The 26,296-nt window shown below is 42.8% G+C and overlaps 1 protein-coding gene across 1 annotated transcript in view; it reads right to left on the bottom strand.

The window, feature by feature from the left end:
* Positions 1-26,296, bottom strand: part of adamtsl4 (ADAMTS-like 4) — a 56,559-nt gene that overhangs the window by 4,253 nt on the left and 26,010 nt on the right. Inside the window, exons 5-16 of the mRNA XM_033640604.2 lie at positions 22,419-22,521; positions 10,769-10,908; positions 10,116-10,320; positions 9,487-9,671; positions 6,228-6,381; positions 5,375-5,644; positions 5,082-5,211; positions 3,342-3,546; positions 2,477-2,650; positions 2,212-2,391; positions 1,934-2,113; positions 21-168 (exon numbers count right to left, since the gene is read on the bottom strand). Coding sequence (XP_033496495.2) covers positions 21-168; positions 1,934-2,113; positions 2,212-2,391; positions 2,477-2,650; positions 3,342-3,546; positions 5,082-5,211; positions 5,375-5,644; positions 6,228-6,381; positions 9,487-9,671; positions 10,116-10,320; positions 10,769-10,908; positions 22,419-22,521 — 2,074 coding nt within the window. The remainder of the gene's footprint in view (positions 1-20; positions 169-1,933; positions 2,114-2,211; positions 2,392-2,476; positions 2,651-3,341; positions 3,547-5,081; positions 5,212-5,374; positions 5,645-6,227; positions 6,382-9,486; positions 9,672-10,115; positions 10,321-10,768; positions 10,909-22,418; positions 22,522-26,296) is intronic.

Raw genomic sequence — 26,296 nt, 5'->3', positions numbered from 1 at the left:
TCACATTTTCACACACGCACCTGCGACTTGTGGACTGCAGGGTATTGTGTTGCAGATTTGCTCCTGTGCAGGTTTGGTGTCCAAGTCACATTCTTGGCTGTGCTTTTTGTCTGGTGTCAGACACCGTACCTCCCTCATCTGTAAGCCTTTTCCACACGAACGTGAGCACTGAGAACAAAGAGGATGTAAATAATATGGTTATAGATTAAAATAATTTTTTATTTGTAGCAGTGTGAGCAAACATTTCAACAAGTTCTTCTTCTTCTTCTTCTTCTTCAGATGCCCTTCTAGTGTTGCCAATCTTTTTGTGATGATACATTTCAATTAATTTTCAAAGACTGTCAAGGAAAAATTATTTTGAAATTAAAGGTCCAGTGTGTAGGATTTAAAGGGATATAACTGAAAATAAGAATTGTTTTGTTTTCGTTACCTTAAGCCCTTTTCCACTGCACAAAAAACCTGCTAACATCTGGCTTTTTAATGTAATGGGAAAGGTTACAATCACCATTCTCACCCGCATCAAATGACTCTTCAGTATTAACAGGTAATTTATCGGCTCCGGCTCTGATCAGCATTGATGGAAACACAACACCTGGGTGAACTAATTGTAGCCCCCTTAATGGTGATATGTAGTGATGCACCAACACAAAATGCTGTCCGTCTCCGCCCAAGCAACGCTCAAACATCAACCCAAATTAGTCTGCACTGAGTTTGACAGAGACTGAATAAGTAAGATATAAAGATATATAAAGACATAACTACCACAACACTTTAACTGGCCTCCATGCTGCTTTCTACTGTTGACTACCCTGTTTTCCAGCCTGACGTCCAAAGTGACACATCAAAAAGAAACACAACCAGGTCTGGTCTCCTGGCGATGGAAAAGGAGTCTATTGCCTATTTTCTAGCAGGTTTACACATGTTTAAAAAACCCACATAAACGCACTAATTTTGGTGGAAAAGGGGTATTAGAACAAGCCGTTTATATCTACATAGAGAGTGGATTGTCATCCACAGAGTCTGCCATGTTGCTCTACCCAGAATGGACAAGCCAAACACTAGTTCTACACAGGGTGTTTTTGCATCAGCTGCTGTACTACCACAATGAGAGTGTCACAAAAAGACAGATTTTTTAATATGAAACTACTTTATTCAGTGTTTTTACCAGATTAAATCACTGAATTCGCTTGATTTGGACAAGTTATCAGAGATAAAGGTGAGAACACATTTGCAAGTGCTGGGTAGGCGGCTTGTTTGTGATGTGCCAGAGCATCAGAGAATCACTGATTTACTGGGAAGTTTCAGCTGACTGCAATCTGCAGTCTTTACTGATAGATGCCACTAAATCATCCTAAATCTTACACACTGCTTCTTTAAGGGATAATAATTTGCATAAATGCTCATATATACCAGTCTAAAAATAATCTAAAAAATCTAATCTAAAAAACAATGCCAAAAATGCCCCCTTGAGCAGGCCCTTGGTGAGAGAAAACTACAGTAAACTTTATCTTATATATATATATATATATATATATATATTATTATATAAGTGTTTGAATTAGCTGCACTGTACTTTGAAACCATCAATAAAATTCAGTAAGTAGCAAAAACTGTCCCTTTCATTACTTTATATTTACTAAATAAATATACAAATGTTAATAAGACGGTAAAAAATAAAGTTCAAAAAACTTTTGACTTGGACAGACTGTTTATACTGTATATGAAAACATCATTTTTTCTGTAGTGCAAATAAAATTTTAGCATCTTATAACATTTTTTTTTACATTACATTAATATCTAGATACCCAACACAAGCAACAAAGACTCAGAGATTCAAGTAGGCTAAATCTAAACACTTTTAAGGCCCTCTTTTAATCCAAGTACTTTCTAGACCCGTGGTAACCCTGCCCCTCCCTCTGCCCTCGTCTCTCACCGCGCTCCACTCTGTTGTGAACCACTGTGGCTCACACTCTCCCATCTCACACTCCTGGACCGCGGCAGGCTTGTCCAGATGAGCGCACTCGCTGACTGGTATGACAGAAAAATCATTCCCCATTCTCTGGACACAAATGATGTCTCGTCGCTGGGTTCCATTCCCACAGGGGACATTACACTGGAAAAAGAAGAAACATCTCACATCAGTCTGTCACTGCAAGATGAATTCCTTTTAACTGTATTCTATTCATTTTTTACCTACTCTATCTATCCTACCTGTGTCCAGGGGCTGCTGTACCAAATGGTTGTCGGCACACAGGGACCCCCGTTGCAGGCCTTCATCTCTGCCGGTTTATCCCCAACACAGTCCCCTGCCCCTCCTCCCTCCCTGACTCCTCCTCGAGTCAGACACACCACCTCCCTCTTCTGCACCCCAGGGCCACACGGCGCAGAACACTGAGGGACAAAGTGGAAGATCATGTCGAGGACTGCTGTTAAGTGCTGTGGATGTTTTCCTCCTGTGTGTCCGTGTGTTACTCACAGTGTTGGACCAGTCGGTGAAGTACCAGTTGGTTACACAGGGGCCCATGTTGCACTCCTCAGTTCCTCGTGGGCGAATCCTGGAGTTGCACTCCTTTTCGTTCACCTCGCTTCCTTGATCGCTGACGCAGCGCACGCTCCTCGTCCTCCTCCCGACTCCACAGTCCACTGAGCACTGTGACAAATGAAAAGGAGGAAAAGAGATGAGAGAAAGGGCGTAAACTGAGAGATCCAACACAAATCACATACCTTACTTTGATTAAAATCTAAAGTTGACCAAATACTAGTTGACAAAAAAGGTCGAATTAATCATTTAAACCCTTATTTGTTCCCAAAGAGCTACTAGTTGAGCAGGAACACGACTGGGAAACATGATATAAATACAAAAGAGAAACGCGTGACTCAAGTTAAAACAATTTGAAAACAAGTTAAATATGAAGCAATGTTTGCTGGTTAGAACTGTGTGCTTTTCTTATGATTCATATCTATTTTAATTTTACAATGTACCAAAAATATGTAACTGATTAACTGAAAATAATAAATTAACCATGATCTCAAGAACATATTTGTTGCAACCCCACCCATGGCACAGCGTCTGCAGCAGCCTTCAAAGTGCTTAAATTATTGTTCACTGACCTAATGAAGCAATTTAAAAATTTATGATAGAGACACAGATCCATAATGCCAAAATTAAAAATCCATGCACACACACACTCTTGTTTATTTTAACCCATCCCCACCCACTCCCCCTCCTTTAATCTGTGTTGTTTACAGATTCTCAAATACATCACTTGGCCTCTTTTTGCATGTACACACACTCATTTGCAGATGCATTTCCAAGTCGTATACTAGTGCTGTTCACCTACCGTGCTCCAATCGGAGCTGACCTCCCAGTGGGAGCACACGCTGAGCTGACATGCCTGCGTGGACTCTGGTGGGGTGAGGTTGGCACAGCGCTGGGGGTGGACCATAGTGGAGCGGTTCCCAAAGCTCTGCCTGCACTGGAGCTGCCTCTGCTGCATCCCGGGGCCACAGGAGACGCTGCACTCTGACCATGAACTGGCCTCCCAGCTGAGAGAAACAATGAGGGGGGACAGAGAGGAGAGGCACATGTTGAAGTTTACGGGAAAATCACACATACTCACATGTCTTCAGATGTCTTCGGATACACAGCTGCTTCAGTAACATCTAATACTGTGTGTCAGTAGTAGATGCATTTATCAGATCATGTATGCACTGACAATGATGTCAAATATCATCCAAAAACGATGGGATTTCTGATTTCTGCGAGCATGTTTCGATATCCTCCTGGCTTTTCATCATGTCATCACACCACTCTCAAAGCCAGTCCACACTGAAAGTGTTTTTATGAGCATTCTTGACATTCATCACTGCCACCTCTCATGGAACAGATACCCTTCCTTTCATTCATTCATTTTCCATAACCGCTTATGATCATAGGGGGGCTGGAGCCTATCCCAGCTAACATTAGGCGGGAGGCAGGGTACATCCTGGACAGGTCACCAGACTATCACAGACAGACACACATTAATACCTATGGGCAATTAGAGTCACCTTCCTGTGGGAGGAAGCCGGAAATCCAGGAGAAAACCCATGCAAACACGGGGAGAACATGCAAACTCCACATAGGAGGGCTCCTCTACCCCGGGTTCAAACCAGGAACCCTCTTCCTGTGAGGCGACTATGCTAACCATGCTGCCAAGATACACTTCCACTTAACTAAATGAATCAGTCCATACCGACTCTGTGAGATGCACGTTTCAGGAAGACACCCATGTTTTTTATGCTGATGTCTATTTCTGCCATGTTTATTTAAGGATAATCTGCATAGACAGCTGTTTAAATCACAGATATCCCACCGTATATGTGTTTTGAACTTGACTGATCAGCTCCCAGACTGTCTGTGAGCTCGGCTGTTTCACAACAGGCAAATCCCCCTCACTCGCTACAGCGGGCAGGGAAATAAAACCAGTGAATCAATAAATACAAACACCGCTGAAGCCAGGTTAGCCAGCCACTGTCCACTCAGCTCCACAGAAGCTGCTGCTGACAGACGGCTGAGACGTTACAGAAGACGGAGTCAGTGTGGATTGGGTAACAGAACGCTTCAAGTGGGGATTTCCGATCTCTGTAAACATGGCACAAACTAAAAGCAGATTGAACAAGTTCGCTCCAATTTTGTCTATTAGTCATACTTTCGATTTGAGTGGCAACAAGTTTCCATCTTATTGAGTCCTTTCTATCTGTGAATGAAAATTCCAGACAGAAACATCACCCTGTTTACAGCAGAAATCAACTTGTTTCAAGTGAGTGCTTGTATCTTGAGACAAGACAGAATGAGGCAGGTTTTGCGCCACTTGAACAAAGTAAGAAAATACCTTCGTACCATACTGACAGGTTTTTTTCTTGTCTTAAAAAACAGACTTAAAATGCTCAAAGTACAGAAAGATTTCCCAGTGTGAATTATCAGCTGTGAAAGTGTGCTGGCATCTGAAGTAAAGTGCATTTTTTCCACTTCCTGTGAAGCTAAATATATAATATAATGCATATGATGTGTATCTCAAAGTCACTGTGTGCTTTCTCACAATGGTGGGCAGGGAAATGTGTTACAGGGCTCCTCCTCAGGAACCGGCTTGGCTGCAGAGTCACACTTCCTGTCTGGGACTTCTTCGTCTGTGTGGCGGTTTATACACAGAATGATTCTGTTCTGAAAACCTGAGAAGAGACAGACAGAAAGATAGGTTGGCCAGCTGTTAAATGTTGTTGTACTTGCACCTAGGAGCCACAGGGGGGAGACATCACTTTATCCAACAGCAGTAGGTAGGAATATTTTATGCACAGAGTAATGAATTAAAAAAAACATCACATGAACTCTGACCTTTGCCACAGGACGCAGAACACTCTGTGAGTCCTCCTCTCCTCCATACAAATGGTGGCTGAGTGTCTGGTGGCAGGTCAGTGCGAGGGGGGATGCGAGCATTCCTATTGGGCGCAGAGCCCCGAGTACGTGACCTTCCAGGTGTCCATCGGTCCGAGGAGGGGGGAGAAAACACAGAGCTAGAGGAGGAGGAGGAGGAGGAGGGGAAAGAAGGGACCGAAATAGGGGGAGGAGCAGGGAGAGGGTCTTCAACTGACACTGTGAGAGGACCTGGGAGAGAAGAAAAAAAACAGATTGACACAAAGACAAATTAGAAAGGATAGGAAAGGTGGGAGAGCGAGGTGAACGTGAGGAGACAGACACGAGGAGGAGGAGGAGGAGAAAACAGTGATAAAGCATGAGGAAAGAGGCGAAACTCGCCTGTTGAAATACTGAAAACAGGAGGAAGGTAGTGAGTCAGACGCTAACGATGTCATGATGAGGTCAGGGTCTCGTGACAGCAAACGTGGACCAGATAGCCTCGCATCTAGGTCATACACAAACACACAAACACACTTGCACAATAATCCCTCCCACTTGGCCCGCAACCACACCCATCCAAATCCATAAACACATCCGTCATGTTCATGGTTCACAGTTTTGTTTCCTTGAGTAATTTGGAAAGAATGACTCTTGAGATGTCTGATTTACAGTTCAATTCTGCCACAGACAAGATTCAAGTATGTGCCGAACATGACTGCCGAGAGATGCAGCGCCTCTGTGCTACTGTGAAAAACATGCAGAAAACTCGGCAGTCAAAGGGTCTGCCAAACAGCAGAGGGGAAATTAGAAAGATGAAGTGCGATGGACGTACTGCGAAGGGGTGCCCTCGCTGGCTCTCGCTCCCTCGGCCTCTCTCTGGGTACCTCCCACTCCCTCTCTGTCAGCCTCTCCCTCTCTGCCTCCTTCTTCTCCATAGGGATGTAAAACTCGTAGTCGATGCCCGGGTTCTCCTTGTGGAAAATGATCTGCAGAGCAAAACAGGGTGAGAGAACAGACAGAGGTGAAAAGTAGCAAATGACAAGAACCACCCAAAACCAGCTTTACAGCTCTCCATAGAGAAATGTACTTAGAGGTCAGGATGAGTCAGAGAGCAGCCACTAAGGGCCTGGCAGGGCACCAGTGTCAGGCCCAAGGATGCCTCAGCAGGGTGTATGCTTGTCACTATGTGTTCCCCCTCTTATTATGAAACCCTGCAGACCGTCTTACAAGACTTAACATAGTCAAGGTCACCTAAACTTAATCAGCTGGAGTGCCATGGCAACAACATTTGGATCTGCTATTTTCTGCCAACATGATTCAGACAGTTGCTCAATCTGTCTGTGCTTAAAGACTGCGGTGTGTGTTTGTTAACCCCCACAGCGCCACAGCTGGGTGGTTTCTTTTCCACAGCAGCTTCGGGTTGCGCCTGACACACATGAAACCCACAGTGAGGTTAAACCCGTAGGAAGACGTTCTGGGTTAAGATAAAAAAAAGGCTTATTTTGGTTAACCATCAACCAGTGGTGAATCTGTGTCCGTCGGGAAATAGGAGGTTTTGTTATGTTTACGGCTTCAGAGGCCTAAGCAACAATTTTCTCTTGGCTCCTTAATGACTGTTTTTAATTATATTTAAAAGTATTTTTATATTGAATTGCGTGGGGCCCTGTTTTTTTAGTTCATTCTATGTCTATTTTCATATGAAGCATGAATTCTTATTCTTATCCTTATCCTTATTTTGGTTTCACACAGACCTAAATGGTACTACGACAAACTTATGACCAACTGGGACTTTCTTGACCTGCAAAATCATCTTTTAAATTGACATATGTGTTTTTCAAGGTCCCACAAGGAACACTAGAAAGGGAGGAACTCAGCCTGATAGATCAACTTGAAGTTGGTACAACCAATTCATGGTCCCCAGTGGATGACTCCTCTGTTTCAGCACTATTAACTTTTTTATGTGGTTACTGAACATATCTGAAGACATTTTATAGACAGTGCCGATACGATACTAACTGCAAATAAGAGGACAGTTTTCTGACATGTTAAACAGTTTCAACCCATAAAACAAACACAGACACAGACAGCACAAAACACACCCATCACCCGAGAACATCCTCCCGCCCCGGGATATAAAATACACTTTCTTGAGAGACAGAAGGGAAAAAACTGGGACACAAAGAGGTTTTGATCAGATTAAATGTCTCTCTAGGTTAGAGAGTTAATATAGAGGAGAAAGGGGTCGCAAGTTCTGTGGAATCTTATCACAGATCCTAGGACTGTGTGATTGATCTTTTTCTAAGTCAGGGGTGTCAAACATACGGCCTGGGGGCCAGAACCAGCCTGCCAAAGGGTCCAATGAGTCTCAATGCTGCTTCAGAGGCTTTTTCACCCTGACCAGAATACATTTCTTGTCTTTCATTTTAGTTTGGTGTGGTGATGTCAGGATTACGACACAGGAGTGGAAGTGTGCAGAAAAATGCACATGAAATGACAGTGATTAGTAGACTGTGGGAAAACTGAGAAATATTTTTGAAATTGCATTTATTCTTCTGAAGACATCGCAGGCTGTTTGACATCTGTTTCGTAAATGGATTAGCGTTTTTTAAAAATGTACTTCTTTGAGCAAAAGAAGGGAAAAATTTGGAGTTGTCTGCTATTCATAAGATATTAGGCAATGGTTTCACTGCTCCGGCCCACCTGCCATCAAATCAGATCCCATATGGCCCGTGAACTAAAATCCACCTCTGTTCTAAGTGGAGAAGAGAGATGAGTAATTTTAAACGAGACATTCTTCTTGAAGGGTGAGGACTGTTCTGATGTAACAATATACAACGTTTGGCTATGAGGGTAGCAGATGCAACAAGGTCAGCTTGGTATTTGGTTAACCTGCCTCCCACAGGAGGGTTTGGGCAATGTCAAAAACTTTAAAACTGGTGTCAAAAAGGTGTCCACAAAAGAGTAAAGCTTTGGGTAAGAGAAGAATCAGCACTTTTAACTTCAGTGATTCAAACGATTCACCTCAATTCATGACAATAACAATGCAGTGAATAAAGCGATATGCATGACCCTCTGTAACACCACAACATGTTGTTTTTACCCTTTTTTGTACAGATTAAATAAACAACTTGTTGTGTGTTAATCACTGAGCTTTAAATGTGCTAATAAACAGTGGTTACCTTTGGACAGAGTCAGACTACCTCCAGTGTTTATGCTAAGCTAAAATAACCAGCTGCTAGCAGTTAAGATGCCGACCATGACCCACAAGATCCCTGCTTCAAGTACCTTACAATAAGTGCTAAGCTGTACTTGACCACTCTCCTCTTGATGTGCCTGAAGTGGTTGAATGCTGGCAGGAGCTGGTAACAAACCTCAGTTCTTATTAAACAATAGGTTTCGAGAAGGTTGTAACTTGTGCTTCACAGACAGAAAACCTGAGATGTCCTATTGTTTCTTTCATATTGTTTCTGTGGTGCCACCCACAAGACAAACTATAATTTTCTCCCACTGGTGGCAAAACTCTACACAGAGCAGATTCGTTTCTATTTCCATCCATCCACTGATTCAATTTACAGTGTGTAATGAGCATAACAGCCTCACAGTGCCACTGGCGCAGTTATTGACTTTTAGTCTTTCCACGTCTTATTTCAAAATCCCACAAAGCCTTAAAAATGCAGGTGATTGCAGCGGAGATCAAACCCTGACTTGGGTGGATGCTCGCTCATTTACCCCCCTCCTGCCCTGCAGCTCCTGGATGCAACGCTTCAGAGGAGTTCTGCTCTTTAATAAGATCTTAGCCTGAGGTTAGAATTGTTATTACTAAGTCCTGGATAGTCTGATGTGGCTCAGGCTCAGCTTTACTATAGCTGTCTTTATCCCACCATAATGCTAAAATAATGCTGCCTATCTGGAAGATCTTGACACAGAGCAGGAGAGCATAGCCTCGGGCTTACGACAATGCTATAGAGATGTGAAACACTCTGTGTACACACATGTGTCTATGTGTATGTGTCTGATTCTTATCATCAGCTTCATTTTGCCATGCCCAGGCTCATGTTTGCTCACAGGGTTTAAACAAACACTGTGCTTACATATAGCTGAAGCTGTGTGGTGGTTGGTCCTGGAGCCCTGAGGGACTCGCCTTTCTCTTCCTCCCCATCTGCCTGTGCTCTAGGTCGGGTGTAGGTGAAGGTGGTCCCTCCTGCCTGGTAATCCCCCGGAGGGTCCACAGCCCAACGCCCATTCACCACTGAAGCCCCGGTGCCGCTCCTCATGGCTGGAGAAAACGAGGGTGGAGCGTCAGAGGGACAGACAGGAGGAATGGAGCAAGATTTGGGTTAGGTTTTCTTTTCTTATTTTGACCTTGTTTAGTCTACATGGTGATGAATTCTCAGGAAACCCCCATAAGCTCAAACACAGACGGACAAACACACTCTGAACGGCCGTCTCATTACCAAACAGCAGGACAAACACTCATACACACACACTTCACTGGTTGCTTTTGGGCTCTAACAATACAAGCTTTATCTGCTTGGAGTCTGTGAGGCCACAAAATTTACAGTCTTAGTTCGAGCCAGTGCACACACACGCTCACGGGCCAAATCACATTCCCAAAACTCCCTCACCAACGTCTCTCTTTTACTGGAGCTGCAACCAGTATTATGTAAGCAATCTAAAAGTGTGTGCGTGTGTGATGTCGTCTGTGTGTATTAGCTCTTACCCAGGTAATTGGGGCTGGCTCGTCTCTCTGTAATGTTGATGAATGTAGCCCCGGGTGGGATGTCCAGGATTTTGTAGTAACCAAGGGGAACTGTGACATTCTGGAAGCTTCCCGTCACCTTTCGACAGGAGCTCTCCTTCCCACCACACACTCCACACTTGTCAATCACAGAGCCGGAACCCAGTATGCCATCGCAGCCCTCGGTCTGGCAAGAGAGGAAGGTGAAAAGTTGTGAGTGACGGGTCGGACAATGAGGGGGGAAAAAAGTGGGGTAGGGGAACAAGAGAGATGTGGGAGGAGGGGAGAATGTGGGGAGAAAAGCTGCTCCAGTGTGGTTGACATTTCACGTGTGACGCCAGTGTTTATTTCACCGTTGTTTGTGTAAATTGGTAACTGTTGCTGACGAGATTGATGCCAGAGACAGGAGTGCGCCGATGAGAGAATGAGGGAAAGACAGAGAAGAGAGGCCCGGAGAAGGGTAACAAAAAAAAAGGTTGGAGACTCTCTGAATTTGAATGCCAGGCTTAAATCAGCCTCCAGACGTGAGACTAAGAGCTTCTGGCCTTTGTCAACCACTGGCTAGACAGGACGGACTCAGGCTCAGACACCTGAAGCTAAAAATCTCCCACACATGCAGATTTAAATGCACTCACCAGACACTGACCCTCTACACACACATCGTTTGAGCTGACGTTGAAGCAAGGGGTGCCATCTCTGACACGCTCGGCCTGGCGGACGTAGAAACGATAGCCGGCAGGCCTGCAGGTCAGCTCACACTGTTTGTCCACACCAACTGCAACACAGAGGATAAAGAGCAGGGTTATTGCACAATGTATTGTTTTAAGTACATGTGAATGTGTCTGCATGAGTCTGTGTATCTTCTTTCTGCATCTGCCTGGTGTGCACAAGACGCAGCTGGGCGATGAACGTCTTTCCATGTGGTTTCCCCCCCGACTGTCAGACAGCACCAGAGTGATTAGCTATTTCCCCTGCTGCTCACTTGTGCGCGAGTGCATTCACCGCTGCACCTTCCCAGGAGACACATACCCAGAGGAGAGGTGTAAACATAAGCTCGAGGAAGGTTTGATTTATGAGGGGAACCCAACGGGCACGCACAGCAGGGAGAGATGTACTTAGAAGAAGAGAACAGAAGGGAAGAATCAGAGGAAGAGGAGATGGCTTCAAGGTAAAAGAGGAAACTGAAGTCCTTCAGTGCCGAGAGAATAGGCAGATAAATACATGAACGGAGAACACAGAGGATCTCACGGGGGGATAGGGGTGGTGTACAAGCAAAAAATGTGGAGAGAGTAATAACAATGTGTCTGTGGTGAAATACAATAAGCAGCTTTAAAGGAATAGTCCAACATCTTTTCTTTCTGAGCATGAAGTGAGAAGATATTAATCTGATGTCTGTACCAGTTACACCATGAGACCCCGTCTAGAACCACAAACTGTCATGATCACACAGTGTGTCAGTGAGCTTTAGAGGTGTTAGTAGGTGCACTTTTAAACTTCGGACAAAGACAGGCTAACTGTTTCTCTCCACCTGTTTCCAATATCTACACTAAGCTAGCTTAATCATGTCTTACCTCCAACTCTGTACTTGAAGGGGACGCGTGTTTATTTAACACAGGGGTAGGCAACCTGTGGCCCCAGAGACACATGCGGCTCTTCTGCCCCTCTCCAGTGGCTCCCAGTGGCTTTGGCAAAGAATTATATAAAAACTAATAACGGCCATTTTGTAACATTTTAATTTTCATTGTCATAGGCCTTGTGTGATTCTTACATCCTCAACTGTATATATGTGCAGAACTGCCAAACTTCAATAGCTGTGGCTTGTCTTGGATCTCTCTTGCTAAGCTAGCTGTGGTTTCCAGATGGAGAAATAAAAACCTTGGAGGACTAGAGAGAATTTGAAATGTATTATTTAAATGTTCATTTAGACCTACTGGTGATGTTGATAGGTGAATTTAGACTTACTGTTACCTTCATTATAAAGCTCAAATATGTTTTGTGGTTCCAGACAGATTATTTGAGAGCTTTTTTGGCCAAAAATGGCTCTTTAGATAGTAAAGGTTGCTGACCCCTGGTTTAACACGTCAAATTAAATTTGGGGGAGTGCTGCTGCATACGTGGAATAAAAGTTGTACAAAGCCTTTTTTTAGCTCCAGAGGGAGCTGTGTCGGGTGTGAAGAACTTTGAAAATGAAAGAAATTAAATGAAAGTGAGTTTACTTGGGTTGAGCAATTGGATGAATGTCAGCTAATTGACATTTTTTGGTTTGTTTGTTTTCTCTCGCACTGCTGGAGAGACAGAGGCAAACACTGCCAACCAAGTTACTTTGCAGAGCCTCTCTCTCCCTTTCACTGTCCCTCAAGTCCAAGTCCAAGAGCTGCCAGCATCTCTTCTGCAGTGCACTGAGGTTTTTGCACAGTATGTGTGCAGATGACCCCCTAAAAACCTGAGTGGAAACTGCAAAAAATATTTAAATTCTTAATATCGCAAAAGGTTTTTCAGGCTTGAAGGAGGTGGAAAAGTTTGTGTACCTATAAAAGGTAAATGCGACCAAGTGCAACGTTAACACATTCAGCAAATAAATTATGATGTGCAGTCACGACGCACCGTCATTACATCGGCCACTGCATGCTCTCTTTGTCATTGCAGCTTTTAACTTACGTATGAACGCAGAGCTGTTACTAGAACTACTCCAAGAGCTCATAGCCATGATACTGGTTGTTCAAAACTCTATTTTCATTGTCCATTGTTTACTCCATGATTATACATCCATTGTTTTCCTTCTTTTGAAGTTTGACTGGCGCTCTTTTAAATACGCCATCTTGTTGTGCCGTCCTCTGCTGTAGCACCTGACTGGAGAATTAGTGCCACCTACTACTTCTCAAGGTGAACTAACTCCCGATATTCACATAGCAGTAGTGAATGGAAAGCGCATAAATTAGAATTTTCTTTTGGTGATTTTATTGAAAATTTGGTTAAAATTTGTGTCACATTTAAGTCTAACTTGTCGAATTAAGATTTTTTTGATTGGTGGAAAGACTAAGCGAGACAGTTTTGGTGAGTTTAATTTTGTGTCTGTCAAGTTTGAATGATGTGTATTTTTGGATGAGTTAACAAGGCAGTAAGCTAACACCAGCCTTAGTTTGGTGAAAAAGAGAAACTTGGTTTGCAGAAGGTGTACGGTTGTATTTTTTCTATTTAATAACAATAACTGGTGTCGGAACATTTCTAATATTTATATGGCACATTTCGGCAACAAGGCAATTCAAAGTGCTTTACACAAAACAGCAAACTCATTCTAACACATCTCCAAGCTGAAATACCAGCAAACACCATTTGTTGGGCTGACAATGGCCAGTTGATATATTTCAACGTGATGCCCAACCCTAGGGCTTACAAGACCGCTGTAGCCCGCTCCCCATGAAAACGGTGCATTTCTAAATCGCTATAACGATCTTTCAACACACAGACATAATAAGGACTTTCTTGTCTTGTTCTTGGAAAAAAGTGAATAAGCGTATTTCCCAAAACGTTTAACTATTCCTTTAAAGAAGAGCGCCAGAGATAGAGGAATGGGTGATAAAGACAGGAAGTCAGTGAGTGGCTCCATTGTTCGTCATCCTGTTTGAGGTTAGAGATTTAGGGTCTAGCAGGGGTTAAAGGCCTCGGGCAGAGCTTGTGTGTGTGTGTGTGTGTTGTATAGGGTTGCATTTATGTGTGTGTGACATAGGGCTATAAACGTGAGCTCATAGCACGAGTAAGGGGTCATAGATTTAGTTTCAGACAGGAGGATGGAGTTTCTGTCCCTGGGAGTGCAGGGGTTAAAAGGACAAATTCTGTGCTTCTGAATTTGTGACTTCTCGCTGTGGTGTCATATTTCTCTGCCAAATTGAGACATAAAATGCACCCACCGTTGACTCATAGACAAATATGAAGAGCGCTACACCTTGTGGTCAAAAACTATTGTACAGTGATATTATTCTGCCCTTGAAGCAGTTTGAAAAATAGGTTTCTCTCCAAAAGCCTGTCTTTTGTAAAATATTTTGACATTTTAAAGGATTCAAAGTGTAGTTCTGATATTATACCAATTCCACTTAATTTTCATATAATAACACTGCAGATTGTTTCACCATGGGAAGATCTCTTTTCACCCTCCATTAGCCATCATCAGCAAGTAACCCAAAGCACCGTCCATCTTCAAAGTCAAGATGTCCGTAGGAGATAGCCAAGAACAAAGACTAAGGGTCAAATACCAGACGCCTGCTTTCACCTTTTGTGTGTGTGTCCAAGAGAAAATGCACAAAGTGTGTTGTGACCTTTAAATAACTCCATATGCTTTCACTCAATCTTTGTACCTTAAATCTCTCCGTAGAGTTATCACGTGTGAAAACAGCACACCTCCAGACAAAAAGAGACGGATTAGTTAGACTGGACTGCCATTTTGTTGTTGTGTTGATTTTCATTTCACCAGAACATCACCCAAAAGGAAGGCTGCAACGACTGATTATTTTTCAATATTTATTAATCTTTCTGTTATTTTCTTGTTCAATAGATTTTTCGTTTTGTCATCAAATGTCAGAAAATAGTAAAATAGTAATGGAGAAAATTAAATATGATATTTTTGACCAAATACCTTTATATCAATATTGTATGGTTGACTATTGGTGCTCTTAAAAAACATTTACACAAGGTTTTTGATAAATAATCATTAGAAATGTGGATATAATGACTAAGTTGGTAAAGGAGAATACTAGAACAGTGAAAGGCAACACTAAAGATATTATGATATCAAAAATCTAAGATGATATGTAGTCTCATATCACAATATGATAGGGTATGATTCGGTATGTTTTATCAAACCAACAGTCCAAAAATCCAAAACTATTAAGTCTATTACCATGCAGGACAAAGAAAAGTTTCAAAGTCTCACATTTAAGGAGGCAAAGCAGCACGTTTGGCTCCTTTTTGCTTTCAAAAACGATTATTCAGTGATCAAAAATAGTTGCCAATTGCCTGGGAAACACAGTTGACCTCCACTACTCCTGGACCTGGAGAAGTTTCTGCTGGAAAAACCTGATTCACTTTTTCACTACGCCCAACAGAAGTCTAAACAAACTGGCACCCAGCTATGCTGCTGGAGGGAATGTTAAGAAATCATGATTGATCATGCCCATATTTTTTGGTCTTGTCCTTCTATTCAGACTTTCTGGAAAGAAGTAGCAACATTTCAAAAACTTTGGGTTTTAGTATTAGTACAACATTCACATCCCTTTTTCTTGGACGCATCCCTGATGGACTAAGTAAAGATAATATCTATCTTCTAAAGATCCTGCTGGCAGCAAGTAAAAAGGCCATTACAAAATACTGGCTCCAGAAAAACTGACCCACTGCTAGCCTCTTTATTAATACTGTTACACACTTACACCTCCTGAAACAGATGACCTACTCCATACGACTTTAAAACGAGTTGGGAGAAAAACAGTGGAGAAAATGGTGTGTTTATTTCACCAATGAGACTCCACATGATAATTGCATGTACCATATATGACACCTTACTTTAAATTAGAAAAAACTGTCATGTCTTTGTAAACATCCTATGACCTAATATTTGTCTTTTTTTCATGTGTACTGCTTTTCTTTTTTCTTTCTATTCTTTTGTTCCTAAACGTAAAAATTTTTCATCCATACAAAGTATTTTTCAAAAAAAGTTGCCAATTACCTTTCTGTTGATCGATGAAACAGGCGTTGACTGCAAAATGCTACAAAAAGACGAAACATTCACAAAAGAAAGAGAAAAAAGGAAGCTAAGATACAAAACAGACTGCACTCTAATTTTAAAGACTTAAAGACTTTCTTCAGCAGATCTACAAAATGCATCTGCATCGAGGATACAACATGAACCACTGAAGTTTGGACTCAGACACCATGTTCAGGTTTGTGCCTTTGCAAGTTAAACGTCCTGATCCGAGGACATTAAGGACTGCATTTTATCTGACTGAGTGGCTGAAGTGGTCAGGAAGTCATACACGTGAAGCAATTGACTCAGGCTGGATGTTTATCTTTCCACAAGTTTGTGTGGAAGTTATGGTACATAGCTAGATCCATCAAAATACTCCAAAAATGTAGTGGTCCTTCAGCGTAGGTAAACATCTGCTCCACGGAACTTTAGGGAGCAGAGACGGATTCAGTGGTACAGCAGATTAATCACAGTTTACTTTGTTGCTGGTTAAATGTTTGATGTCTGTAAAATATGGTGAGAGACAGCATATTGAACATTAGAAAATAAAGTCCTTCAACAGCATACAACAGTATATCATCAGCATATGTGGAAAATATCTAGTGCCAATTAGAGGAGGAATGAAGGAGTTGTCTTATTGTCTCTGAATTAAAAAATGTGGGACCAAAACTGCTTTCATTCAGAAACAAAAACAACGGTATGTATTTAAAAACTAATTGCGGTTTGTGTCTCCTGGGGTGATTAATTGAGCTATCGAGCTGTTCACAGCTGATCAGATCAGAGAGGAGCAGCTGCTGCAAGTCAAAGCAAACTTTTAGACTCAGCAGAATGAATGGTTAAGTGGAATGGAGTGGTGTGTAGCTATACTTTTGAACGTGTTGGTGGCATCTCGGCACGCTAAATTGACAACTCCATCATATACTGTACACTATGCTTGACTTGCACCACACTCCAGACTGTGTGGTTTGTAGCTGTTCCTGTTGGAGTGTGAGCTACGTGCCAGGGACAGTTGTGAGAGTCCAGCAGGCTGCACACTCACAGTGACAGGGTTAACGTTAGCATCTCATGGTTATTATCGGGTTTGATGACAGGTACAAGCTGTTTCGGTGTCAGCGTGACTTTGATGGAACCGCCTAATGGCTCAGTGTTGGATGTTCGCTACTGCTGCTGTGTTAGTTTGTGCTAGCCAGGCAGATGTTGTACTGGCAGTTTGCAAGGAGGAGAGCAGCTCTGAAGATGAGACCAACAGTTTGCTGATCTGGCGGAGAGTCAGGATGGTCCAGGATCAGAACCCCAGCACAAAAAGGATCTAATGCAGATACTGGAGATGTTTCGATACTGTTTGGCATAGGTGAGGGACTTGAGTCACATGTCATGACTTGAGTCAGACTTAAATCTCCAGTTGAGGACTTAAGACTTGCTTGACTAACTTTGACGAACAACTTGACATTGACTTTGTATTCACGGCTCAAGACTGGACAAAGACATCAGACAGATGACTTGAAAGGACTTCACTTTTTTAAATTAAATACTTGGAGAAGTTATGTTTTGTTTTTTTAACATGATTTCTGGTGCAATTCCTGCACACCTGGCAACCTACTAGGCAGAGGCCAATGCATAAGGCAGCTATCACTGAGGGGACTAGTCCAAAAATAATAAAATTTGGATTCAAGGACTATGTTGTCGATGAAGGTCGTAAGAGGAGAACAGCGGTATGCAAAGTCTGCAGCTCAAAAATCACCGACAAGACCGCCACAACATACATTTTTATCCATCACTAAAAAATCCACAAAAAAGGTACATGAATTTGCCTTTTCAGCTAACGTCTTAGCTTAAATCATCAGGATTTTATTTGACTTGACTTTTGACTTGCTTGACCTGAGCAATAACTTGACCTACCTTGCTAGACTTTATAGCAGACTTGACTTGACTTGCTTGATTCTCTCCACAGTAACTTGAGACTTACTTGAGACTTAAAAAATTAAGAATTGAGACTTGTGTGTGTGTGTGTGTGTGTGTGTGTGTGTGTGACACTTACTCCCACCTCTTCTACCTGGTACCTGTGTTATTCTGGTCGATATGTCAAAGGTATCGAGTACTGATACCCATCCTTAATATCTGCTGTACAATAATGTGAATGAAAACATCCAGTCAATGTCCATGACTGCCATCCGTGAGCCAAACGTTCTTAAACTATCCACTTCTTTGCTATCATTCTTTTGCTGTCTGATACGTGCAACGAGACGGATATACAGTACATATTTAGAAAGACAGAGAAAGGGAGGCAGTGTTCCCACCCTCTCTCTCTTTCCACCCTCGTCCTCTCTTTCCGTACGTCATAGTTATCTTTGAGAGATTAGACTGGAGACAGTGACAGAAAATAGAGGGGGAGACGTGTTGCCACTCATGTACTCTCTGCCTCTCTCTGTGTATTCTCCCTCGTTCTCCATCTCTCCTCATCTCTCGCCAACACCTAATCATCTTTAACCTTTCTCTCTCTATTAACACCTTTATCTTTCGTTTGTCTTTAGTGACTTCACTTTGCTTCTCTGTTCCTCTCTTCGCCTCGATCTCGGGCCTCTCTTTCTCTTCCACTGCCTCCCTCTCCCTCCCTGAGCTTAGTGTTCAGACAGTGGAATATATGTTGTCTAAATATACTTCCCCACTATCTCTCCGTCTAAACAAACTCCAGCAGGGAGAGAGAAAGAGAGAGGCAGTGGGACAGGAAGAGGGGAGGATGGGTGCGCAGAGAGGGGATGAGGCCTGAAAAAAAGGGAATATTCAAGTAAAACAACACCTGCACGTGCAGCACTTACAAAACTAGAGGTACTGCTATAGAGCCGAGCATATGGGGGGAAAACATTACCACTAAAATGAATCACTTCTGCAGTTTATAACCGTCGTGGCAGCTTTACAGTTTAAGCTTCCAGTTCCAAATCATAGGCCACAACACTTTGCAGTATATACATAACAGGGCTGTCACCTTGGAGGAAAAAAATCACACACTAAGTAGCGGGAGCTGCCTGCACGGTTTAACATAAATACTAATGTGAAATATATGCAGCGGCATACAGAGTCCTACACAGATGAGTGCAGCTGGGGAGAAACTAACACACCATTCGATGTCGAAACACACACACACTCCTCGCAGTCTCCGGTGTGTTGATGGGAAGCTGGATATGAAGGTCTGGGCTGTGGCCAATGGGATCGGACTGAAGTAAACAGTGAGATACAGTTTACTTAGCAGAGTGGAAAAGGATCATCTCCAACTTAGGTCAAGTGTGTCTGACTTAGCTGACGTCATGTGCAAATACCTTCAACACATACAGTACTGTATCCACCCCCGCCGGAGTCATCACCACCAATAAATGTGACATCCTGCATTTGGTGGCTCCTTTTATCCAGAAAATATCCTCACAGTAATTTTGTTTCTAATGCCAGAAGCATGATTTACCCATGTGCCCCCCTCTATGAGGTCGTCTCTGTTTTCCTTCACCTCCTCTCTGTCTGTCCGGTCCTCTCCTTTTTCTCAGCAGATCTCAAGGACATACAAGTTTAAAATAAGCCCGAGTGGAGCAGAGGGCAAGGACACACAGCAGATAGAAATAATTTAAGAGCAGCTCATTTCAGGATAAATACAGTAATCTCACTCTCTTCCCTCACAAACACACACAGAAGAGGGGGTGGTGGGTGAAAGGAAAGCCCCTGCGTGTTTATGCAGACAGTTAGGCTCCGGCTGATACCCCTGCAAGGACTCCCAGTTCGGATGCTTACTGGCCTGAGACTGCTCGGACATGGCCAAATAACATCAGTACAGTCTTTAAGGTGTTCTCCCTCTGTGATGACCTTTCACACAAGTAATGATAAGTGATGTAATCCATCCATTACATATAAACACTTATCCTTTGCAAGGTCACAGAGAGATGACCAGCCTATACTTGGTGAGAGGTGACCTGAATACACCAAAGACGCTCATACAGGCGAATAAGAATTTCAAATTCGCCTGCATGTGGGAACAATATGGTAATATATACTGTTAGACCAAGCAGCAACAACTGGGGCTAAAAGATGAAACCAGCGCAGCAGTGCCAAAAACTGTAGTTCCTCTAAAGGCTGGCTCCAGAAGCGAATCAGTTAACACGGACTTCCGTGCTAAAATGTCAAACCTTGGAGCAGAAATAAACATGTGTACAGCCTGATACAAAAAAAATATAAAGCCCCATAAGTCCCAAAAGTTGAATTTTTTCAAAACAAAACACCATAATTCCATCCATATCAACCAGTGTTAATTTCGTTGATGAAAACTACGGTGAAAATTTTTAGTCAACAACCTTTTTTTCCATGACAGAAACTAGACAATGACAAGCTAAAAATAAATCTTGATGATAAAAACTAAGATGAAATCTATGCTTAATTTTCGTTGATGAGATGAGACGTGATAAAAATGTTTGTGGCCAACTATCAGATATTAAATACTGTGCTTGTAATTATCTTCAAATGTTGCATCAGCGTCAGATTGGTTAACTCCAGTAAATAGTCTGTGCCAGGATGTTTCGCTAGCCAGCAAAAACACTCACACCAGAGCACTGGTGTGTCAGCAGTAAATAATCAGCAGTGTGTGTCTGACTGTGGATGGTGGAGCTGCTGAATGGATTTGTGGAGTTTGTTAGTTGCAGCGGTGACTGTTGGCAGCCGCCTGTTAGCCTCTGAATGGCAGCAGAGCAAGCAGCCACTGGCCGCCAGACTTCACAGCTGATCCCCCCAGGACTCCACTCAGTCCAGAATGTCTCAGGAAGGTTTATGGGTTGTTGCTGTTTGACAGGCAGGTAGGAGGCTCAGTTATCTGTGAGTGTAGCTGTGCTGTAAGTTAACAATCTGAACTCAGACAGAGATGAAAGTCTAGTTTTAATCACCAGCTCTGTAAGACATGAGTTGAAACTTCCAGACTAACATGTTGCACATTAAGAAGGAATTCAGGCTTTAATTAAATTATTTCTCTGCTTCTTAACAGTGAGCTTGATAAGTCAGAGTTTATAATGATCCTGATATCAACCGAAGAATCTGAATCCAATATTCACTCCCCTTTTAGCTCTGTTGCTCACTACGAGGAAATATCTGGTTCTTTAGCAGCTAAATGTCCAACAATCTTCACCAGCTACTCGCTAAATTTGTCCATCAGGTATGCAGCGAGTTTATCTGAGCTTTTACACCTAAAACAGCTGTTTTCTGCATCTGGAAACAAGGTCAATCAGACTGGTGACAGCAACAACAGTAAAACTGTGAGCTGTAAAACCCTAACAATTAGCTGAAAGATACAAAAATGCCCCATGGAGCAGAAGGGAGGTTTGTCACCAAGTGCAAGCCTGTTATTCGTCATGACATTTTATTTGTGTTTCATGCTCTACTGTGTTTTTAGTTTGGTGTATTGTCTATACTTTGACAAGGTGCTATGTGTGTATTAAGACAGAATAAATCCAACTACTATATGTGGTTGGTGTTGCTGATCTCGTGTGTCTGGCTCTACACTCTCACAGAGTGTGTGTTGAGGAATTTCAGCCAGCTGATACAGTAATCACAACTGGATAGACAGACAGATAAACATACATGCACAAACATTTCTCCACATACCATTTCGGATCCATTAAGCCATTCATCTACAGTGCAAGTACACTTGCCATTAAGCTCAGACTTTAAATACACAAAGACTTGTACACATACGTCTAAGTCTAATGACAAATACTGTTGATATCATCTCGCAGCTGTGCTCCTCTCTACATTCTCTCACTTCCAAAACCCCCATGTTGGTAATATTTCCTCCGTCCACTCTTCCTCTTCTCTCAAATTCCTCAAATATCTGTTTAGTGTTTTCTCTCTCTTTCTTCCTCTCCCTCCTCCCTCCAGCATTGGAAAACAAAGATAAATAGAGCCAATCTCCCCTGCGCTGAACTATTGTATGCTTAACAGGAAAGTAAACAAACACATGGAACACACTCACACGTACAGTACGGTGGAACAAAGACACACAAGCCACGTTGCCTCCCTTCTTTCTCAACGGTCATGTGACAAAACACTTGCGTCCCATCACCTCTCACCTCCCCTTCTCTGTCTTTCCCTCTTTCTTTATCTCACTCAGTAGGAATCTGTGTGCTTGGTCAGAGCTGGGAGGAGAAGCTTGGCAGGAGAGAAGCAGGGAGATGTTGGACAAATGAGAGGAAAAAGAGAAGAGGGAGTGTTTTTTGCAAAGAATAAAAGCAGTTTGAGTTCCAGTCATTCTCTTTTTCTCTTGACTCTCACCACCCTCGACGCTACATGTACTGCAGGCCAATCAGAGGAGGGATTGTGGTGGGTTGGGCGTGCAGTGCAAGGCCTGCCAACAAACACTCACACCAGAGCAACATTTAACTCACTTAATCACACTTTTACTGACGCGTTTCACCTCCTTTCCCCTCTCCTAGCATTTAATTCCAGCAATAAGCCTATTATCACATGGAAGCACTGTGCAGCTAAACCCTAAACTACCATGTGTGTGTGTGTGTTAACTCAGTCCTCACCCTCAGTGAAAGGCTCCCAGTCGTAAAGGCGACCCATGAACTCCTGGGTGTTAAAGGCTGCACACTGCTCTGCTCTGGAGTCCAACGCACCCACTCCACACACCTGGGGGACAGAAACACGATTAGACAGAGGGTTTAGAATGCAGTGCCACACATTCAACTAATATGAAATCACCCGGCTATTAAACCAGCGGTTGTTTCTCTCCCAGTCTCTGGAGAGGCAAGGGTGGAGTGGACTGTTGTGAGAAAACTCAGCTAATAAAGAGAGGGGAGAATTAATTTGAGATTGTAGAGGTAAGCGCAAACACGCAATAGCAATATACACACACACACACACACACACACACACACACACACACACACACACGTAGTCTCCATGCTGCTCTTGGCAGTCAGCGGGTGTATTACAACCATATGGAAATAATAGATTTTTTGGATGCGGCTGCTCACATAAATCCACCATGGTTTTCAGTGCATGGCCACAGAATGTGAAGTGCATGTGTGTGTGTGCGTATGTGCATGTGTGTGTATAAGCACATGTCCAGCTTGTGCTCGTTCAAGCAGAGTCCTTATGGAGCCATGGAGTGGAAAGAGTTTCAGCATACCTGCACTTAAACTACAGCTGAAAAATCAGGCAGACACGACTCTGCTGGTTTATCCTGTACTGATCATAACTCACTGAGCTTTGCCCCCGTCATCGGGGACACACAGACATGGACACGACTGTGATAAGAAACATGCGCTCAGGTACTGTACTTCAGTACAACTTTGAAAAAATGGTACTGTTCTTGAGTGTTTCCATGTTATGCTAACTTACTTCTACTCCAAGCCGCGTTGGTCCAGACTGAAATATCTCAACAAATACAGGCTTCAGTGTTTATGTTTTTTTCACTTGTCCAGGTGGGCAAGTGGGTCAGAAATCTACTTCCTAAAAGTTGATTCTTTCTTGCCCATATACAGAATGTTGTAGTAAGTAGTGGTTATCGAATAACAACAAAAACTAAAGTTAATTGTCATGTGGAGGAGTGGTTGTTGACAGCCCTCCTAGCTGCCATGCAAGCGAGATGCTGTCTGCTTTTGTTGTGGCACTCCAGTGCCGTTTTCGGGAAACTCCGACATGCCTTTGAAAAAACAACATTATTTAATGCGACTTTCTCTGAAACTTGTGGCAAACTGCATATTATATAGTTGGCGTTTCCCCAACATCCTCTAAAGGCACCAAACTACACTCCTGTTTCCAGGATAAACTGAAGGGCTAGCTTGGGCTTCAGCTCGTAAACTTTGTCTTTATCTGCCGCCATTTTCTCTCAACTCTCAACAGAGATGAGAAGGAAGCAAGATGATTCCCTCCTTAGCTACCTCCATCAAAAATGTAATTATTTTTTTACCACATGCCTGATTGGGCAAGTAGGTGGCTAGGATTTACTAGCCTGATGTGGCATTTTACTTGCCCAAGGCAATCGGGCAATCATTATTGTTAAGTCCTGGGTGATATTCATCGACCCCAGATGACAAATCCCCATGACTTTGGTGATCCCCTGAACATTTGTTGAGTGGCGCCCTGAGATCAATAAACCACAAACAGTAAATTTAATACCAGCAAAACTAATGACATTTCCATCAGTCTCTGCTATAATTTCTTTACTTATAATTAGCAAACGTTAGCATGCTATTATGATATAAAGATAGCCAACATTGTAGTATATACCTGCTATGGCATTGCCAAGGCCATGCCCTGTTTTAGGGGAAAGAAACAGGCTGTCACATATGGAGATAAACAGGAAAATGCAGAAAAAGTGCTAATATGTTTCTTTTTCACTGTGGTAAAAAAGAAAACCCATACTGTCACAGCTCAAACAGTCAGTATAGCAGCATTAAACTGTCTCAATCTCATTCGACATCAAACAGTTGGCTATGGACAGGTTGCAGTGTAAAAGCACTTTGAATGGTCAGAAGATTAGAAAGGTGATGCACAACTGCAAGTCAATTTACCATGTCCAACTATTAGACATGTCTACAAATAAATGTTTCACCAAACACTCGTCAACTGCACTGACATGTATCCGATCTTCAGTCTCCTGTCCCTCAAATAGGGGTACAGTCTTGACATTATGCAAAGTACCCACATGTACCAGTCTGGTCTATACACCAGCATGTTACCATTGTCATTGTGAGCATTGTGGTGTTAGCATGTGGCTCTAAGCACCTCCCTACCAAAGCCCATGCATGTCTAAAGAGAACTGGACACAGAGAGTTTGCTGCATTTATTTCTATAAAAGTTGCTCAGCAGTGCATGTAGCCAAAAAAGTTTGACCTCAAGGTGTAAAATAACCCTAATTTTGCACATCCATGAGCCCATGGAGCAGGTGCACTGGAGACTTTTGGACTGGAAGGATCAAATCCCGATAGTGAAAGGACTCAATTCGCAGGAGTTGTGATGCTCAAAAAATGTATCCACTGATTTACAGATGTCTCCTTCACAATGTAAGCCTATGGGAAAGAGTCTCTTCAGGCCTAATAGCGTCATGTGGCGAACTGAAGGAATTTGTAATTCCACAATTTGGCCACTATGTCAAATTGGCCTCAAAGCCCAGCACTGTTCCTGGGTGCTTGGTACAGCTTCACACAGCTGCCTGCTAACCAGCTGTAGACGTTTACTGCATTTCTTGGACAGCCACAGTTACTATTAATAATGTAATATACAATATGAAGCTTCTGCTGGCAGTTGGTTAGCTTTGCTTAGCATCAACTCTTTATATTCAACAGACAGATATGAGAGTGGCATCTGAGCATTTTCCCAAAGTGTTAAGACTATTCCTTTAGGTACATTTTGCTGATTATACTTCTGTATTTTATTTAAGTAACATCTTGAATGCAGTGGAGTATTTTCACATTGATGCACTTTCACTTAAGTAAGGGATCTGCGCACTTCTTCCACCACTGCACACACACTCACAAACACTCAGGTATCATTACTGTGGGAAGCCACAACCATCCTGCCTGGTCAAAAAACCCACTGAGTTTACAGCCCTCTCATGTACAGCTGGCTCAAACACACACAGGCACACACACACACACACACACACACACTCTTGCATGCCGCACACAGAGCTCTCAGATTTCCTTGCAACTCTAATCTCTGTCAGCTCTACAATCATCTTGTCTTCCACTCGTCTCTTTCTTTGATTCGTTCCTCTTGTCTTTTGTGTTTCTGTGTGGATCTCTCTGCGCTCACACAGCTGTCACAAACAGCTGGAAAGTTCCTAGTCACTCATCTGGGGAGACAAGAGCGAGGGAGCATTCAAGTTTACACACACACACACACACACAGATCGACAGTTCCCATGTGAACCAGCCTCTGCGACAAAGTGTAACTAAAAGACTCTCATGGATAAACCGTCAAAGCATGCACTCATTGACACCGGCCATGCTGAATTTCACAGTTTCACTGTGTTTCAGTGAAGGAATGTATGTCGCCGTCAAGTCACAAGGCACTCATAAGGATCATCTGTTGTTTCTGTTCTAGTGGAGTGTGAAACCAGCTCATGAAACTTTATGTGGTACACTCCACCACAGTTTCACACCGCTGAAACAGACTTATTTCTGTGTTATTTATGAGCAATATGCTGTAGTCTGGTTTCAGCCTCTTATGAGTGTGTGTCTGAACCACTGAATACATACGTGTGTGTGTGTGTGTGTGTGTGTGGGAGGATGGTGGGGGGGGGGGGTCAGCGCACGTATGTGACCTGATGTTTTCAAGTAACCGTGTAAATCTCCCCGGATGTGTGTGTGAAATGCAGTCGGTAATGGTTGTAAATATTCCTGCTGGACATAAACATGCTGGGCCCCATTTAAAACTGGATAGTTTCTGTGTATCT

This window comes from Epinephelus lanceolatus, chromosome 10 (genome assembly GCF_041903045.1).
Source record: "Epinephelus lanceolatus isolate andai-2023 chromosome 10, ASM4190304v1, whole genome shotgun sequence".
Classification (NCBI taxonomy): Eukaryota; Metazoa; Chordata; class Actinopteri; order Perciformes; family Serranidae; genus Epinephelus; species Epinephelus lanceolatus.
This window is presented reverse-complemented; position numbering and strand designations above follow the sequence as displayed.